At 35.4% G+C, this 20,988-nt stretch overlaps 1 protein-coding gene across 1 annotated transcript in view; it reads left to right on the forward strand.

The window, feature by feature from the left end:
- Positions 1-20,988, forward strand: part of Nox4 (NADPH oxidase 4) — a 111,480-nt gene that overhangs the window by 58,849 nt on the left and 31,643 nt on the right. Inside the window, exon 12 of the mRNA XM_048435224.3 lies at positions 4,767-4,827. Within this exon, the coding sequence (XP_048291181.3) occupies positions 4,767-4,827 (61 nt within the window). The remainder of the gene's footprint in view (positions 1-4,766; positions 4,828-20,988) is intronic.

Consider the following 20,988-nt stretch of genomic DNA (forward strand, 5'->3'; position numbering starts at 1 on the left):
CTACGTGAGTGCCCAGTGCCTTTGAAGATCAGAAGGGGGCATTAGCTCCCCTGAAACTAGAGTTACAGATGGTTGTGAAACATCATGTAGGTGCTCGGAACTGAACCCTGGTCCTCTGAATGAGAGCAAGGATTTTTATCTACTGGGCTCCCTCTACTGTCCAGAAATGTAATTATACTGTCAGAAAAATAATTATAAAAGTGTACTTTCTACCTATGTTAACAAAAATTCCACTGACATTTTTTTCTAGGAACTTTATATTTAATAGTGAGTATAACTTTTCCAAATATCCAATTACACATTATTTTTATATTCTTTATTTTATTCTATTTATTTTCAAGGAAGCAGTAACATTTTTATATTCATAAAAATGTTTTAGTATCACCATGCTGCATTAATGTGAGGGGTTCTGGGTTTTTGACTCTTTGGCTCTTCTCATGCTACTTGAACATTCTTCCTTTGTGAAATTCTATGCGATACTACCACAGTATCTCGAATACGTTGGAACATCAGCCAGTTTGTGTTTAAAATATGAATAAATCACAGAAGAATGGCATACTTTTGAAATCCACACTTTTCCTCAGGTTCATTCTCTAACATTTTATTCAAGTGATACTTTATTCAGCTATCATTCATTTCCACCTTGCATCCTGTATATATAATATGCTGTATATTTTAGAACATATAACAATGATTTGGAACTAGTTCTTGATTTCTTGACATTTTCAAACTATTCATGTAAATATCATGTACAAAATAAGCTAGATTATCACAAAGGAACAGAAAAACTGTACAAGTACTTTGAGGTTCAGAGAAATAAAGAATTTTATTGATAAAGAAATTCAGGCTGTTCTCATGAAAAGATGGTTTTTATATAAGTCTTAAAGAGTTGCCAGGAGTCAACAACAGAATAAAAAATAAGTTTTTTTTTAATAAAGGAAAAAACTGTAAGTAGATGGGAGGCAGGAAAAAGATATAGATGTTGACAGTTGACTTTGTTGAATTGAAGTGGGTGAAACTAAATCACATAATACAGAGATGGAATTAGTGGGAGCAGCTACTTTTGGTCTTTGACCATAAGAAAGCTTTTGGATAGAAAACATTCAGTTTTCCATCACTGTGACATAATACCAGAGAAGGTAACTTAAGGGGAGGTTTTGTTTGAGCTACCATTACAGAGCTTTCAGCCCATGCTAGGTCAACTTGTTGTGGTGGGGCATCCGGGTATAATATAAGGACATGGAAGAGCAGAATGTTCACATTCCAGTGGACAGTTAAAAAAAAAATACTGAGAAGAACCTCTGGGTCCAGGTCATAACATTCAGCATTAGAACCACCTCTTCTCTTAATTTGTCAGACTTGGCCTGTCTAGTAATAACTCATTCAGCCATGGACTCATCAGTGGACTAACAAGTTGATGCAGTCACTGGCCTCTTTATCTAATTACCTCAGTAGCATCACCAGCTGGGAACTGAGACTTTAACCAATCTAATGCTTTTCCAATGAGCACAAAAAACAAACAAGCAAACAAATAAAAAAACCCAACTAGTATAAGATTGCAGTGGTCAAACATTTTTTTTTTGGAAACTTATATGAAAGGACTTGAAAGTTGATTGAATTCTGGCACCAGGATAAATATGTGATATTATTATGATATTTGGGATTTACTGTGGAAATAATTCTATTCCATGTCAAGATATATGAGAATTGAAAGAATATCACTTAAAAAGTAAGTTAACAGCCTTTCATCTAAATTAAATTTAGAATGAACTATCCAGCAAACAATAAACAAAATGGGAAATTAAAGCTAGAAAATCAAAATTGACCACAGACACAGATACAAAAAATGATTAGAGCATCTTTGTGATTGTTTGTGATCTGTGATCATTTTGTCTGATATGTCAAATTTAGTTATAGTGAAACTTTAGATATGAAATTTAGATATACTTTTAAATCATTTGGTTTATTTCAAGTTTAATTTAAAAACAAAAAAATCTTAAATTTTTGATGTTTAATAAATGCATGTGTTGAGACATTATTTTATATAATGTTCCTAAAATAGATATATTTTTATATTTTTTGTCATGCATATTGTTTGTGTTAAACATCTAATACCTTGTCAAACAAACATAAAGATCTGATGTCTTCATTTTATTAAAGTAGAGATAGAGACTTATTACTGAAGCCCAAATTAGCAATTCTAGCACTTTTTCATTCAGTTAAACGTTTTACTAAACACTCTTGAAGTATTTTGAAATTTTCATTATAGTAGAGATGTTTGATACATTTTATAAAGCTGTGTATGCCCCCTTGTCCTCTACAATTAATGACCTACAGTTCAGTGTCAATATGCTGTCTGAAAAATAAAGAAGTGGAGAATGATAGGAAAAAGACCAGATACCAGCATCTAGGACGATTGCATTCACATGTCACACACACACACACACACACACACACACACAATTGCACTGGTATCTTGTAACATTATTGAGACTTTTGTTTTATGCAAGCTCCATCTTTTATTATATAGTCTTCTGTGTTATGAAGTAAATTTGTGGATAATTTATGAAGATGATGTTTTTAAATTTACCAATGAAAACTGGACTTCTACCAGAGTTTTTCATAGCTAGAATGAAGATGAAGTAATGAAGAATCAGTTATAAATATGATATGTAAATTTATAAATACACAATTTTGTATAATAATGACTAAATAGTATTTTCTGTTTAAAGTTTTGATAGCAGCAATCATACTGCCAGAAAAATCTGTTTTAAAGTATCAGTATGAAAATTCTATGTTGCATCCTTATCTTCCTACTGTACTTCTCCACAGAGTATTCTTTTTTCTTTAGTGGGGGATACAGTGATATTAATTTTCCCTTCTCTTTCTCCAATCAATTCTTCACATATACCCCTACCTTGTTGTTATTCAAATTCATAGCCTCTTTTTCTTTAATTGTTGCTATGTGGGCATGTGTTTGTGTGTGTATGGGCATATGTGTTTTCCTAAATATATCAATATAACCTTCTCAGTCCGTGAAATGTGATTTGTGTGTATATGTTGTCAGGGATGACAATTTGGTATTGGCTAACCAATTATGTGCTCTTCCCCAGGGCTTCCTTAGTTGCCTGTAGTTCTTTCTTTGTATCACAGCTACTGTATCTAAGGCTAAGTTATCATTGCTGAGGAGGGAGTAGGAAGATTGTAAGAGCGAGAGAAACAGGGAGCTGGTGTAAGATTGTGTCTCTTAGAAATGTCATAGAAACTATACCCATGAATTCTCACCAACATGACTGCCTTAATATGAAAAACAAGGATGATACCAGTAGACAAGTTAACACAAAAGAGGAACATCTAGAGATTCTTAAGTGGCCAGCATGAATTCATTGGCACATTGAGCTCCGAGGTCTTGTAGGTGTATCGAATACCCTAATCTCCAGTCTTGAGCTCTTTAACAGCCATTTCTAGTTTTCCTTTCTTCGGGGCCTTAACCATTCTCCCAACTCCGCCCTGCTTCATATTATACACAGATTCTAATCATCTTCAGAGTATATCTTTTAATTACCTACTCTTTTGACTTTTATATGATCTCTTTTCTGTATCTTTGCTTTAATGAAGATACTAGTTTGTCATATTTAAAACCTAAGTCTAATAGTCCCAGCCTAAATTGTCTTATATTTTTGTTTGTTGTGTTTTTATTCTTCTCTCATACCTTACATCTGTACAACAATTTTCCCCATCCCCCATTTCTCCTGCCTGCCTGCCCTGTCCCCCGAGTCTTCTCCTTTTTATGTTTTAATTGCTTTGTTTCTTTAGCTGCGAAAGCCATTCTTCAAGGTTATTGGGAGATTAAGTAGATACAATTAGTAGCACAGTCCTGCACTAATGGTACTTGATTCAATTTGAGTGGTCACTATCAGATAATCTTCATCTACAATCATTAGGTTATATTTCAGTTTCCTGGGGTTTAGCAGGTGTATGACCTTCCTATGTGAGTCCCTACCATGGGACAGTAGTCAACATTTCTAAATCAATTGGAGAGTCATTAGGATAATACCTCTTTTTGAGTTTCACGCCAGAAAGTTTACAGTCTACATCCTCTCATAACTTCAAACTACATAACACTACCAAATGGATTGGGGAAAAATACCCAGTATTGAAAAATGTTAAATTTGGGGATTATAAATGAGCAATTAACAGTTTGGAAAATGAGGGAAATATTTTCCCATCACTGGCTGAAATGTATTCTGGAACCACAGAATAGTCCTTTTTTACCTGCATTTTGAAACTCATTTGTCTCTACAAGTGTCATGCAGGTTTTTTTTTTGAGAATTAAAGACAAAATATGTTAAATGTATTTTTACCAGTGCCATAATGGACATAGACAATTCATATTATATTTAGAATTTTGCTCATTGATTTCTCATGATGCAAAATATGTAATGCCTTTGAATATGACACACAAATATCATTATTCTTCAATGCTTAGTTCTTCCTTATGGGTCCTATATATGCCTTAAAAGATATTTTAACAGGATTTATAGTATGCTCTTAAATTTTGTCTCTATTTTTTGTTTTACATGTTATTTATGAATCTTTAGAACAATTCAGATGTCCAAATGATCAGATAGCATTGCTTTTTCTATCATATAAATTTTATCCTTTTTTTCCTATTAACCATTGATCTGGGTACTTATTATCAGAATAAAAGTTTTGATCAAATCATATACTTCTAATATATAACAATTAATCCAATTTTTTTTCAGTGTCCTACTGAAACCAAAGCAACATTTGGTGTCCACTTTAAAGTAGTAGGAGATTGGACAGGTATGTACCACTTAAGAGTTTTAAATGCCTTGAAAAGAACAGAGAATAACAAAATATATCAACAAAATAAATACTCCAATATATGGAAAATTACAGAGATATTGAGCAGCTTAATTATTTCTTTGCTTATTTATTTTTAATACCTATATTATTTCCTTATAAGATTTGTTTATGGAATCAGAATAATATGAATATCAGTAATTATAAATAATGCATTATTTATAGGGTTTCCTTCTGAAGTAGCAGGAATGCTAAACTTCTTTCTTGAAATCATGACTTTAAAATTCATGCTGGGTTTGATCCTAAAAATAATCAGCATTTAAGTCGAAATTTGTTTGAGAAGGTAAAGGTGCCTGTTGTTTCTGAGTTTGACACTCAGAAATCACTTGGTAAAGAAAAGAATCTAGTCCTTCCGTTTTCCCTCTGAACTTCATACACTTGTAATAACTGATGTACAGACAGAGATGTAAATTTTTAAACACCTTTAATTGAGAACAAACAGCTCTCAATTTTGAATGACCTATCTGAATGTCTGTAAGTCTGTAGCATTTTTAGAAAAGAAGTTACTTTTAATAGCAGGTCTTTTGGTTATACTATAGACATCTATTTAATAAGTGCATTTATTATTTGAGGGATGCATTATATTGAGTCCCAAGCAAATGAATGAAGTATTATTTGTTATTTTATTGCCTTGATCCAGCAGAGCAGATGACAAATACCTTCTTAGAAAATCTTGGCCTTCGATTGTTTAAAATGTGGTCAAAAGCAAAGAATGAAAATATAAGAAAGAATAAAAACATCTTAAAATGTATTTACGGTGAAATGACAAACAAGGGGCTGTTCTAGAGTAGACCCAGTGCTATCTACAGCTAGAATAGACTCAGTGCTATCTACAGCTAGAATGAGAACATGCACAGACATGATACAGTTTCTGAAGTTTAGACATTTTGCAAATGTAGGAAGGTGTAAGGAAAAGTGTAAAGTTGACAAAAGAACTCACCCAATATCAGCAAATGTAATGATTAACCCTATTTATGTATCAAACAAAAACCAAGTAAACCAAATGATTCAAAATGAAAGAAAACGGTCAGCCAAAGGAAAGGAAATATTTTGTTTTAGTAGGAATTCGGTTTCTGCTTGGTGAAGATCGGGCGAACTCACAGTAACCTGGAGACTTTGGTGACCCTTCTGAGAATATGAGCCTTTTCAGTGAAAGTAGTTTAGGGACTTGCTAGTTTCATCTATTAGCATCAAAGGAAGACTTAAATATTCTTGGAAAAAAAAGGGGAAGGAATCAGAGCGTTATACAATAAAGCTAGAAAAAATGGCTGTGGACAAAAGTTAAGAAATTATCATTCTAAGAAAAGAAATAATTTAAGTAATAACCTTGGAGTCACAAGATAAAGGCTTAATTATTTGGTGGTTATGCAGTGACATCCAAAAGAGATCACAACCGTCCATCCATCTATAGATTTTGCATCCTGGAATGTTTAATTTTTATTATATACCAAAAGCCTTTGGGAAAAAATAAATATGTTTTGACACTGTCTGAGAAATAAAAAAAGGAGAATTTTTTTTTTACAATAAGAATCTTAAACATAAAGCAAAGAAAACAAGCCCACAAATCACAATTCCAGAAAACCTAGACAACAATGAGAAAACTAAGAGAGACATACATGGATCTAATCTACATGGGAAATAGAAAAAGACAAGATCTCCTGAGTAAATTGGGAGCATGAGGACCTTGGGAGAGGGTAGAAGGGGAGGGGAGAGGCAGGGAGGGGAGCAGAGAAAAATGTAGAGCTCAATAAAATTCAATTAAAAACCTAATATCCAATGATATTTAAAACAAAAAGCAAAAACAACAACAACAAAAAAAACAAACAAAAAAGAATCTTAATATAGCAAAAAATTAAGTTCAGTAATGAATGGTAATTGATAGAATTCTGTACCTAAAGGAAAACAATAAAACTGTAATTTACTGTTCAAGGGCAAGGAAAAATTTCATGATAGTTATTACTAGCTATTGTGTTTGAGTTTTTCTCAGAGTTATTTTTGATCACCGGTAGCTATTAAAATAAATAATTACTTTAATATTTATTTTAATTACCTCCACCAGGAGCATTTAATATTGTCAAGTTTGCCCTCAGTGTGCTGTAATATTGAGAGAAATACAAAATCATTCTATTCAATGAGTTCAATTCTGCCTACAGTAAGACATTGCTCACATAATGGAGCCAAGCATGCATGTCGAGAAGCCCTAAATAATTCTGTCACTCATTGAAACAATATTTCAAAAAGGAGATTTAACTGCCAGGAAACAACAAAGTTACAATTATGGGAGAAAAAAATGAGAACATTCTCCCGAGATGAGAAATTACTGAATTTTCCTCCAAAATTAAAATTATGAACAGAGCACTATGTATAGAAGTGATAAAGAATATAAGATAAGAATTTGAACATCAGAAGTTTTTTTCTTAAGTGATATGACTTAGGATTAGTGTGTATGTGTATTATGGTGTGTGTGTGTATGCGTGTATGTGTGTGTGTGCTCGCATACATGCAGCCCTAGTGTGCATTTGGAGTCATAGTGTGCTAGTGGAGGAATGTTCTTTCCTTCCAAAATAGGTTTCGATTGGATCACTAGGTTTGAGCTGCAGTCACTTTTACCTACTGAGCCATCGCTTCAGATCCTTGTTATGGATTTTAGCAGTGACTTTGCTTTGATAACATATGCTCTACCATGGGCAGTAAACAGGAAATAAAGAAGAGAATAGGTCTGTTCCATACTGATCTTTCCGAGAGAAGCCTACTATGCACAATGTACAAGATGTAAGTGAAACGGCTACGTAGCAGGAGAGGAGAAGTCACCTAGTTTCACACTTGTCTGCATTTTCATTGGGAATTGCATCTTCTGATTGCATGAGTCACCCATTAAATTTAGAGAAGTCATAAAACCTCAAGTGTGCAAGATAGTTTTTCTCCCTTTGCAATGATGTTAGTCAAAGGAATTGAATTAGTGTTTTGTTTCTTTTCCAAAATTTATCATATTTCTGTTTCAAACATATGAACCCAGACTGCTATCTTGATTATAATCCTGTCTAAAAATATCTTATCTGTGCTAGATATGATTATTTTAGAATAATTTCAGCATTAGCATTTTACTGTTATTTTAATGGTTTAAATAGATTTTTAACAGGTTTTTGAGTTTTTATAACAAAAAAACTATGTACACAGTGTACACACATAATTAGTCTAAACTTTTGATATGAACAAATTCAATAACCAGTTGGTAGGTAATCATAGGTAGACAGTAGAGTGCCTGGCATATGTGTCACATAATGACTTTTTATTGATTCATGATTATAAAATTTTCATGTTGTCCATTTTAATGTGCAATAATCATTAGATATGGTTAACTTCTAGAATCTAAAGGGATAATTAAGGACAATGGATCACTGTGGATTTGCTTTCATAACATAAAACCAATTAACCACAGTATAAGAAATGTTACAAACATCCACAAAATATTGGCTATTGTGTCTGTCTGTGTCTATTTTGCTATAAAGCTTGCTTCGTGCTCTATCCTGGTGATTTTTCATGAAAAGACTAAGAAAGGGCGTGTGCTGTGTGTGTTAAGTACTTTCTTAAATTTGTAATTCTCCTTATAAGTTAGATATAACCACTCTAAATTACATTAATTTATGGTGACAGCATATTCAGAAAATATATATATATATAATTCATGTATAGTAGAAATGACTTCGAATGCTCAGTTTGCTTTTGATTCAAGTAGTTTTAAAAAATTCACAGAATTGTGGTATTATGACCAGGTTTTTAATTTACAGTTTTTAAGTTTCATTAATTGTATACAGTGAATTGTATTTCTTTTCTTCCTTATTGTCCTCTTCCATCTCCATCACTCCCACTGAAACATTTCTTTCTAACCAGCCATCTTCCTACATTCCAATCTTCTTTTCGTGTGTGACTCAATGACCCTAATTCCAGTTGTTTGTTTGAGCATGATGGGGACTTAGAGCATCATCAGTAGGCTTAGCACTGAAGAAAATGGTATTGCCTCCCTTAGCAGCCATTAGCTGCTAATAGATCCTCAGGGAAGACTGGGCTTTCTAGTTACTGCAAATTTACAAATAAACCTGCATACTACCACTAAATCCAAATGTAAAGGCCATGCAAAGAAGAGAGGTAAAATAAATTGCAGAGACTAATAATCAGTCATGTGTTAAACATCTGCTCTAGGCCGTAGGAGGATGAACTTTGAGTCCTACAGCCAGGTCAAAGGCACGGTTTTCAAGTCTGTCTGAAAGATTATTTATTTGGTTCTAATTGGTTCTACCTAGTGGTATCAGGAGGTACTGATTTAAATGGTTTGCATTTAGGAGGAAGGGAAAATGGTTGAAAATCCTGAGCTTGAAAGGAAAATGATGAATCTCTTTGTGGAATGTAACATAATGTCTGTGGTTCTTCCACAAGGCCATCCTGCCATATGGTTGATGAATTCTTAACCTTAATTATATCTTCTGCCCCTCAGCCTCTGTAGTGGTTGCCCATTGAGTTTGCCAGGATGCCTCAGAGAAAAAAAAATTACTGTGCATGGCAGCTGCAGTCTTACGAAATGTGTGTGTTAAATAACAGGACTTGGTACAGAATTGAAGTTGTGATGGTTGTACATCTCTGTCAGAGTTCTTCCATCATTGGGTACATTGCCTGTGAATAGGGATATCTTGGTAGGAATCTTGCTCTCTGAGCAGTAGCATTTAACAATGCACTTCAGTTAACCAGTGAGCCATGTTGTAATCACAGGTGGCACAATCCAACTTGTTCCTCTTTCTTGATACAGATGACATGCCTTAGTGTAACTCTATTGTTTTATTTTTACATTTATTTATTATTTATTTTCTGGTTTATTGCATCTGTATGTGTGTATTGGCACATGTGCCTTGAAGTCTGTGTGGAGATCAGAGGTCAACTTGCAAGTGTCAGTTCTCTCCTTCTACCTAGCGCATTGCTCAGGTTATCAGACTTGATGGCAATCTCCTCTGTACATTAAGCCATCTTGCCACGGTGCGCTAATATAAGTTTCTTTCTTTCTTTTTTAACATTTACTTTGTTATTTTTATTTCTTTAGAACTTTATGCATTAATACTGTATTTACATCATTTCTGCCTCACAATCTCTCCCTCTAACTCCTTCTTGATCTTTCCTGACTCGCTATCAAATTTATTACTTTTTTAAAGTATTATGGTTACACACACATACACATACATATATATGCATGCATTTATTTATATAGATATGTATATATGCGTACATATGTGTTTATCTATGTGTATGTCTACATATGCACACACACACATATATAGATAGATAGATAGATACATGTACTCATATATATATATATATATATATATATATATATATATCCTGGTGACTTTACTTGGTGATACTAATGTATAGATATTTAGGTTAGACCCCTAGCAGGAACTTGTCCTTGGAGAAGACTGTGCATAAGCATGCTAGTTTTGAGGTTAATGGGGACAAATGCAAATCAGGGAACTTATGATGTGTTGTTCCATAATGAGGTACATCTTTTGAGTTAGTTCTGGATACAACTTAGAACAATATGCCTTCAGTTTACAGAGTAACTGTAATCCTAGAAATTTACTTTATAATTTAACGTATTTCAAAATTTTTCATTTTTATAATTACAAATATTTTTTTCAATTTATATGAATGTTCATCAAATCCTATGAATTTTGTAAGGGAAATAGTTATTACATGTCATAGTGTTTTTCACAGCATTGCTGAATATCCAATATTCCTGATCCCTCCCTTTCAATTTCAGTAAATTCTGACAACCATTTTGAGAAAAAAAAATACCATTTTAGTAATTATTCAGAACTTCTCCTAGAAGTAACCATCTCACCTCTTAAAGAGTTCATAGTTCAAGAGAAGCTATACTGAAGAACTAAACTCTGAGACATTCCAACATGGTATGTTTAGCAATGGTGACTAGCCAGAGACTAGAAGAGAATAAAGAACATTTGATTTACAGACTACAGGTGGTGCTTCAAAAAACATCATTGAGGTAGCTTCATGAAGCCATAAATTCAAAAGCAAGTAGACATCCTGTGGTGTGCTGGAACTACCTCAGATCAGCTCAGGCTAAGGGACCCCTCTTCTCAGTTGTGTAGGCAATGAAATCAAGTAGGGTACTTGAAATCAAGAATTCACCGCAGAGGTATTTATTTCACAGGAATGAACAAGTGCCATCACAATGACATGGAGTTTTCCCCAGAATTCACATTGCTGAAAATTAATTTCAAATGTGATGATTGGTGGGCCTTTAAGAGGTACTCTCATAGTGATGGCTGGTGGGAGTTAAGTTTATCCCTCTCTGATCTTTATTTATGTCATGGCACGACTGCAAGAACTCATCTAGGAAACAGACCAAGTACCATACCTGATACCTGATGTTCAAATTCCTGCGAGAAATAACTTTGTTTTATTGATGAATTAGTCAATCTGAGATATTTTGAATACATCCTTTAAGAATATATACATTTTTCATTTTTAGGCATATCTCTTGAACATTTGCCAGTACACTATAGTGCATGTTTTAAAGCATTTTTATTTTATGTAAAGGTAAGAAAAATCAATAGCTGATTGGCAGTTACATGGATAAGGCATCTAGAGACAGATTAATATATTATATAACCGCTCAAATAATTGTAGCATATTTGTATATTTCTGAGAGTGATGTGGAAGACCAGAATGAAGTAGAGAGGGCAAGACTGAGACTGATAGAGAGACAGAAATTTACAGGTATCCAATCAAAGTCCACAAGTGCCTCCAACAGACTTGAACCAATGTGTATGTGGCTCACTTGAAACTCACTAAGGCAACATAAGTACTTTCCACTTTATAAACGGAGGAGGGCGGAAAATATGGTTATAGAAGATGGCTAAGGATCACCTGGAAGATTTGGAAGAAATAAATAGAATTTTCTGTTTTGCTTCTTCTGCTTCTAATGGAAATAAATGGTAGGATTAAAACTGGGAATGAGGATGGGGAAGGCATGCAAAATGTTGAGGAGAAGGAAGATACAGTGGATTCTTTGGAATATATGAAATTGATGAGTGAATTCTGGGGGCTCTTCTGAATTGTGCCAAGTAGTCTTCTGAGATGTGTGTTCCTAAATTTGAAATTGGATATTTCAGAATAGTTGTAATTTCTTTTTTCAGTTATGATTCACTGTTGCAAATTATTAGTTGAGCAGGTGGTGAACTGGATTTTAATTGACATCAATCCTCTTCTGAAAAAAATGTCTTATATCTGCCACTTCAAAATCATTTTTATGCTATGATCTAGAAAGTTCAAAACATCAATCAAGTTAAGAATCTCTTCTTACCTGAAACTGTTTGGTAACTTCTTGTGGCTTCTATGATGAGGGCGAGATCATCTCTACCATGTGCTAGAATGGCCTTGTCTTGGTGTTCAATTGCTGTGGGAAGACATCATGACCTAGGCAACCTATAAAAGAAAACATTTAACTGGAGGCTTCTTACCGTTTCAGGAAATTAGTCGTAATCTTCATGGTGAGGACAGACAGGCATGGCCCTGGGGCAGTAGCTGAAAGCGTTACATCCTGATCTGTAGGCATCAGCGGAAGAGTGACACATCCTGGGCCTGGCATTCCCAGTGATACACGTCCGCCATCAGGGCATGCCACCTAATTTCCCAAATAGTGTATTGACTGGAATCAAAGCTTGCAAATATATGAGCCTATGATGGCCATTTTCATTCGAACCAAGACAATGTCTGGCTTCTTAACCCTCATTTCAGTCTGATTAACTTTTATGCCCATCAGCAACAACAACATCTTTCATTTGGTCCCCTCAGCCCTGTAACAGGCTCTCCTGGGGGATCCAAGGACCATGCAGATGGAAAGGAGTACTTGGTGGCAGGGTGGAATGGGGTAAACAAAGCCAGCCGCCGGGAACACCAGCAGCTGGATGGCCAGAAAAGCTTAGGGACTTGCAGGGGTCCTGGACTCAATTCCCTGGGACCCTTCAGGTGGCACAGCCACTTACTCACCTCTCCAGATCCCCTCAGCATGGGAGCAGGGCCTCTTGCCAGACTCCAAGGACCTTGCAGACAAAAAGGTGGGCTCTACTCATTTTCTTAAGATGAAAGCATAATAAGAGAACTCTTGTTCTCTAAAGAAATTAAAACTTTTAAAACAAAGTTATTTACTTATTAATATATTTATATATAATATATATATACACATACATACATACATACATATGGACCAACAGTTAATGTTAAAAGAGGCTATGAAATGAAAAAGAGCAAGGAGGGGCATTTAGTAAGACTCAGAGAGAGGAAAAGGAAGCAGAAAATTATGTGATTATAATCTCAAAAAATAACTTACAGAAATTTGAAGTATTAAAAAAAACAAAATTAAAGCAACATTGATGTAGTAATGCAAGTAAGAATCTTAAGGTTGCAAATATAAAACAATCACACTATTCACTTCATTTAAACTAAAGGAGGGCTGGACATGGCTCAGCAGTTAAGAGCACTTAACGTTTTTCAGAGCATCTGGTTTTGAGTCCCAGCAACGACGTGGCAGCAGACAACTATCTGTAACTCCATTTCTAATAGATCAAACACCCTTCCCAGACTTGCAGAGGCAACAGGCCCTCAAGTACTGCACAAACACATATGCAAGTAAAACATACATACACTTAAAAATAATAATTTTTTAAAAATTAAAGAACAGAACAATATTCTGTGTATTTTAAACATAATAAAGTTTGTTGTTCATTGACCTTTGCATAGACATAGAAGCTGAAGTTACCTGGCGCAAGTGAGAACGAAACAAGGAAGAGCCAACAAGCCCGCTTAAGAGTTTATTGTGTGTGTGGGGGTATACAGGCCTAGTGAAGGTCAGTGTTCAGGGAGAGAGAGGGCTGAAGGTGGCGCCTCCAGCTTTTAAGGGCTGTCTGTGCACGTGCACAGGGGGATGGCATGGTTGCATCATGCGCAGATGACGGAACTCACACATGTGCACAAGGGCTCATACAGCTGTGTCATATGTAGATGATGCAACCATGTTGCACATGGGTCACGCAGGTCCTTTCAGATTCCCGGGGCCAACAATAAGCATCCTAGTAGAGACATACATAGATTTAATCTACATGGGAAGTAGAAAAAGACAAGATCTCCTGAGTAAATTGGGAGCATGGGGATCTTGAGAGAGGGTTGAAGGGGAGGGGAGAGGCAGGGAAGGGAGCAGAGAAAAGTGTAGAGCTCAATAAAAATAATATAATAAAATTAAATAAAGATTCCTGACACCAGTAGGCACTTCTACCTGAGGTCTTGTCTGCACATGCTTGGCCCTGGAACCTGGAAGTGCCAGCCTTGTTGTGGGGCTGAATCATTACAGAAGCTGTATAAAAGGCTGAACAATGTAAAAAAATGTCAGCAGTTTTTCTGGATTAATGTCAAAGATGTTATGTGCCAGGCCAGGTCCCCTCTCTCATGTAATCTTGATAAGAGGATTCCAGGAGTTTGCCACACAGGTACTCATCAGCTGAACTTCATGGTCCCAAGTGTCTGGGGAGAACAGCTTGAAAAACAACAAGAAGCTCCTTGTGGACAAGATTAAACTCTAACCAGTCTCCAATAGGTCCATGCTTTCATGAATTTATTGTCTCTGAGAGTTATAAGGTCTTCATAACAAAACGTTAAGAAAAAGATCTTGGACTTTGGGCAAGGGCTAGGAATAATGAACTGCTATTAAAAGTACTGAACATTCTTCTTCCTCAGCAGCCTGACTTCAGGAGAAACTGTTTTGCCAGTGAGTAGCTATCAGGGGACTAGCCTTAACAAAAACACCTCTTGCAAGGGTAGGGGCATAGGGATTTAGGAATATAAGTAAAGAATACAGTAATATAAGTAAAGAATACAAAGATGCCTGAAAAATTGTAATATGGAAACCATAGAATAGTACCGGGAGGCCATTCCAGTGAATGCTGACCATCCACATTTAATTTTCCTTATGCTTTTTACCACAATAGTATTGTGGTATATTGTGGTATAATGAAAAAACTTCTTTAATATGATAGATACAAAGGACAATTCAAACATTTAATTGCTTTAACACTTTGAGGTATCAAGTCATTAGCATTTTGTTGTTTAGGCAGTGAAGCCACTCTAGACCAAGTATCCTGAAAGCAGCCACTCCCAGTTAACCTCATATTACAAAAGAAGGAGCAGAAATACGTTTGAATATCCTGACCATCTGTCTGGGTGGAAATATTCTCACCATTTTGGACCTCCGGTAGCCTGATGGGAACCTGCTGTACATGTCTTCGTGGAGAAACAGGAATTCCATACTCCAGCATCTCCCAGCTGTCTATCCTTCACAAGCTAAGAGAACAGAAAACAAACACTGCTTAATATCACATCGTCCAAGCACAAGCTCACCGGAGCACCAAGACCAGGCACAAACTAGTCTTCCATTACCCCATTCTTCCACCTGTCTTAATAAAAAGCTATGGTCTGCCGCTGATTCCACACAGTGCATAAAAGTCTTATTTTACACAGATTAGAAGATTTATATAAAGCAAAAAACAGAGGATTATAAAATAAACAAAACTGGTATCCAAATTGGCAGTTAATGTCTCAATTACCTGATTAGGAACTGCTAAAAACTGCCTAATATGCTAAGATGTTTAAGAGGAAATGCAGACGCTTGCCAAAACATCTCAGGAATTTTTATGGTCAAAGTGGACCTTAAAAAACAAGCAAGGAAAAATAATAAATGCATGCTCGTTAGACAATGGTCTTGTGTTCGTGGGGCTGAGTAGTTGGTTTATATTCAGAGGTGGAGAGGGGGAGCTACACACACACACACACACACACACACACACACGAAATCTTTTGGCTTTTTTGCAAAAAAAAAAAAGAAAAGAAAAATCAATGCTAAGCTAAAGGAACTGGACTTTAATTTCTGTCCTAGGCCGATAAAGAATCTTTACCCCATCTGCATTCATTGTATATAATTTCTCTTTTGTTATCAAACTGTGAGCTGGTGGAAATTCTGTGAAAATATTTTTTTGTTGTTCAGCATGATCAATCAAGACCTTTTCAAAGACTGAGCTTCTGAGTTGGCCCATAAGTCCTGGGAGTAATTTGATTAAAGACAAGCATTAAAAGGAAAGAGGTCCTGGCAGTAGGAAAGCAGATGAAGGAGGAGTTGGAGGGCTTAAGGCAAACTGTCCTGTCCACTAGAACAGCATTATTTACTTGCTGCTCTTCTCTGATGCGGATTTTCTTTAGGCCTTGTCTATATCCAGTGTGTCCTGTATTTAAGAACACAAAAGACTCACTGCTGGGTTAGTTTTGATAGATTTCTAAAGACCATGTACTTCATGGTATTAATTTTTATAGCCCAGGTTTTAGGCAAGAACACTTTAAACACACACACACACACACACACACACACAAAACCTTGCATTTTCTTTGAGTCCTAAACAAAATTGCCTGTTGCTTTTTGAATATGAGCGTAGGTAGTATTGGAGTTTGTGCTGAAAGCCAAAACTGAATTAGTATCAAGCTGAGCCTTGATCATTTTGAGGTGTTACTTTTGTTCAGTGCCAACACTGTTTAACAATGTATTTGCTGTGACAATTGTTCAGTAGAGCATTTTCCTTAAAAGGTGGATTGTGTTGAAGGAAACTTAGTAGCAATAATGTGTTTATCCAAGAGTGCCTCTGATAATTGCTTTCACTCTTCTTGAACCTGTGTTTTCTTTCTTTCCCTTGTCAGTGTTTTTCTTGTTACCGCATAGCCTCCACAGCAATAAAAGAGAATTTACTTCTTAGGAGAAATCCATTTATAGACAGTGAATCATTGATGTGTTTAGAGGCCAAGAAGTTTGTTTGTAGTTTCCAAAAGCTTATTCCGTGTTTTAAAATTGTACGCTTACCAAATAGGAAGCATAATAATGGGTTCAACGGGGATAGAATTTTATCACTGCTTCCCTTAAAAGCAGATGGGCCCATTGAAAACAGTTTTCCTTCTTATACTACTGCATTTTCTCCCTTCAGACTTGTGGTGCTGAAATGGAGCAGGTGTGGTGTCATGCAGATGTTAGGTGTGGTTTATTCTCACTATGTAATCCTTAGACTAGAAGGAAAGGATAAATACTGGTTTAGTGACTGAACTGGCTCTTTGGAGCTCATTCCCAGTAGAAGGATGCTGTGGGATAATGCTTTTATACACTCTAAAGATTTGTCACTCATATTATTTTAATAAAATGCTGATTTGCTGGTAGTCAGGCAGGAAGTATAGGCAGGGTGACCAAACTAAGAGAATTCTGGGAAGGAAGGGCAGAGAGTCAGCCACCAGCCAGATGCAAGGAGGCAAGATGAGAATGCCTTATTGAGAAAAAGTTCTAAGCCGTGTGACTAAACATACACAAGAATTATGGGTTAATTTAAGTTGTAAGAGCTAGTTAATAATAATAATAAGCCAAACAGTTTGTGATTAATATAAGATCCTGTGTGCTTCTTTGGGACTAAATGGCTGTCAGACCAGGTGAGACAAAAACTTCCCTTTACAAAGGGATATTTTGCTCAGCCTAGATACAGGGGAGAGGGCCTTGGTCCTGCCTCAAGTGATGTGACAGACTTTCTTGACTCCCCATGGAAGGCCTCATCCTCTGTGAGAAGTGAATTGAAAGTGGGTATGATGAGGGAAGTTAGGTGGAGAAGGAGTAGGGGAGGGAGAGGGAACTAGGATTGGTATGTAAAATAAGATTGTTTTTAAAAAGGAAAAATAAAGGAAGAGAGCAGGAGGGAGGACAAATGAACAGAGTGCTTTGTCTGGAAAGAAAACTGTGCAAACCAAGAAATAAAAAAAAATACTGGATGGCAATTTGATTCTGCAATGCTTCTGTTTGGTTTTTATCTCTCCCTCTTGCTAGCCATCAGACCTGTGGGTTATCAGGTCCTGCCTGATGTTCAGTTTCCTTACCTACAACACACAAATTCTTTCTAATCATTTCTCTTCTCGTTATAGATAATCACATTGTAAATCTTTGGAGGCAAAGGCTAGAATTAACATCTTAATTCTGTCTGAAGTAGTAGTGAAAGTAGATATAGTTTCATAGAGAATCTAAAAGGAATGTAGTTCAGGAGGTATGGCCAGGGCAGGGGAATGTAATGCCTCTTCTCAGCTTCAGCTGGTATAACTCAATTACTAGCTCTGGTTACACATGTTTTGTGTTTCTGTTGTCTTCTAAAAAGTATGTTTTGAGTTTGTTTTGTGTGTCTGTATATAAGACAGAATAAGGTTTTATTTTGTATTATTTTCACAATGGCCTTGATATTTGTGGAAAGGACGTTTCATAAGAATCCAAACAGGCAGCTGACATTTTTATTCTAAAATTGTTGTCTACTTCCTTTTGAGTTCTGTTAGAGAAGGTTTGGCTATAGATGTAAAAAGAAAATGTTCTTCCTCTAGATCTAGATGTCTTGATCTATCCAAAATAGTCTATTATGGATGCTTTTAATGTTGTTTTGAAAGCAATACTTTAAATAGAAGCCATTGTTGTTCAGCACTAGTTACCATGGTAATGAACAAAGTTATTTGATTTAAACAAATTCTTCAGAACAGCAAATTTATTTTCTATCTCTTTTTAGCTTATATGGATGTCTCTAAGTCTGCCCTTTAATTTCCATTGTTAAAAGTAATTGATTTTGCTAAGATTAATGTGCATATTTTTCCTAGGAAAATAAACATCAAAACTTGAAAACCATTAAGTTTGAGTTACTAGAAGTAATGCTCCTCCTTCCCTCTTTAAGTAATTTTGTAATTCCCTTTAAAACTCTGTCAACACATGTCTATAACGACTGTGAAATCGTTCTTGTTTTGAGCATTTGTTTCTGCAGTAAGCAGAGTCGCCTTGATGAGAATTTGCTTTAATCATAGAATGTGCAAATAATAACCATTCAGTAAATGTTTTGTTGTGTGAGGGAAACAAATGTATAATGTGGAGGAATTTCCTGCTTCCCTAAATATTGATTTTACTCTCAACTGTATTCCTTTAGGGTTTGTTGGCCTTTATTGATGAGGGAGAAAAGGGAGAATTTTATCAAATGTGTTTAGCTTGTCTTATAGTATCATTGATTAGAAGGGTTTCTTCTATGGATACCCTAAAACTTTACTAATCTTCTTTTCTCTTTCTTTTATTTTATTTCTTAATAACCAACATGTTCAAGAAGCATGTTCAGCAAAGTTTGCAGTTCTGAGCTTACAGAATAACAGAGTTAGCATTAATGAATAAGTGGGTGTCTTTCTATAATGCCCATGTCTCTTATATACCTTACTTTTTACTCACTGAGTTCCAGATACGATGTCGCAGGGAAATCGGGCTGTCCTCTTAGAATTCTAAGTCTAACGAGTAAGAATAGATTCAAAAGGGAGTTCAAGGACTCTAGTAAAAAGAGTGGTTTGGATCATGCTATAAAAGTGAAGGAAATTGCATTATGACAATCTCTAGGCCATATCAGATAGTGGCACCTGTTCCAAGAACTCTATGTCTGAGAAGACTTTTTTTTTTTAACAGTGAGCATCTGAATATAAAATTCAGATGTTTATGGAACATCTGGAATATGAGTTTCTTGGACAGGGAACTACTTTGTGCTCTGCTATAGAGTCCAGACAGCCATTGTTAGATCACCTAGAACCTGAGGTATAAATTAGTCTGAAACGTAATCCCATTTTCTGATCTCTCAGTCAATGTATCATGTGTCATATCATATCATATCATATCTGTTTTTGATAGTCAAGTTATACAATATAACATTTGGCATATACTATGAAATGACCAGTGTAAACAATCAAATGCATACATTTCCATGTCACAATGATACCTTCTTGTGTCTTTGCAGTGATGAGAATATCAAAGGTCTTGTTGGATATCATTACTGCTATAATCTCTTGCTTTTAAGTATTGTAAAATATACACCAAGAAAGATTTGTCAGCATTATAAAATAATTTAATCTTTCAGTATAAAATTATTGTAAAAAGCATCACAGTATTAAAAAAAAGAACCAAAAGAATTTGCATGTATATATTTGCATAAATAGGCAAGTGATAGAAATTAGATAGATGATAGATAGATAGATAAATAGGTAGTTAGATGATAGATAGATAGATTGAAAGATAGACAGACAAATAGGTAGTTAAATGGTAGATGACAGATGATAGATAAATGATTAGTAGATAGATAAACAAATATGATATTATATGATATAATATGACACATGATACATTGACTGAGAGATCAGAAAATAGGATTATGTTTCAGACTGACTTATACCTCAGGTCGTAGGTGATCTAACAGCTGCTGTCTGGACTGTATCGCAGAGCACCAAGTAGTTCCCTGTCCAAGAAACTCAACAATTCAATGCAAGGTTGAAGCTCACTGGAAAGTTGCTGGTGTTGTTGGTTCATGGAAGGTCTAAGAAGCTAGAGTGTAGTGGCAGCACCAAAATCCAAACTGTCTTACGAAGGAATGGCTCCCGGCTACAAACACTGCCTTTCTCAGACCTCTTTTTCAGCCAGGGCTCCAGCTTCTTGGAAAGTGCCACTAACATTTCACCCTTCAGCCATGCACTCACCACCAAAACACTCTAATTTTCTCACATGTGGCCCCCTTTTGAAAATGCCCCCTGAGGTACACAGCGATATTTTAGCAGTCTTAGATGCCTCTCATTGTAATCCAGTTGACTACAAACACTAGATTTCACATATCTATACTGACATAATACTTTCTATGTTTAAAAAAAGTCAGTATAAAATCTGATAAGTATGATAGAATAAATTTTACAGTTTCATTTTATATTGCCTGGGGATAGTTTCTGTTTCCTTGACAACACAACTTCTGATGTTACCTGTTATATACCTCCATTTATTTGTCCCATTTTCTTATGCATTTTCAAGAAGGAATCTTACTGTGTAATAACGACTGGCTCTTCTTTGCAATATTCTTGCCCCAGCCTCTCAAGTATTATATTAAAGATGTGCACCACCATGACTGATTTATTCCAGTTAACTTT

Source organism: Myodes glareolus, chromosome 24 (genome assembly GCF_982192425.1).
Source record: "Myodes glareolus chromosome 24, mMyoGla1.1, whole genome shotgun sequence".
NCBI lineage: Eukaryota > Metazoa > Chordata > Mammalia > Rodentia > Cricetidae > Myodes > Myodes glareolus.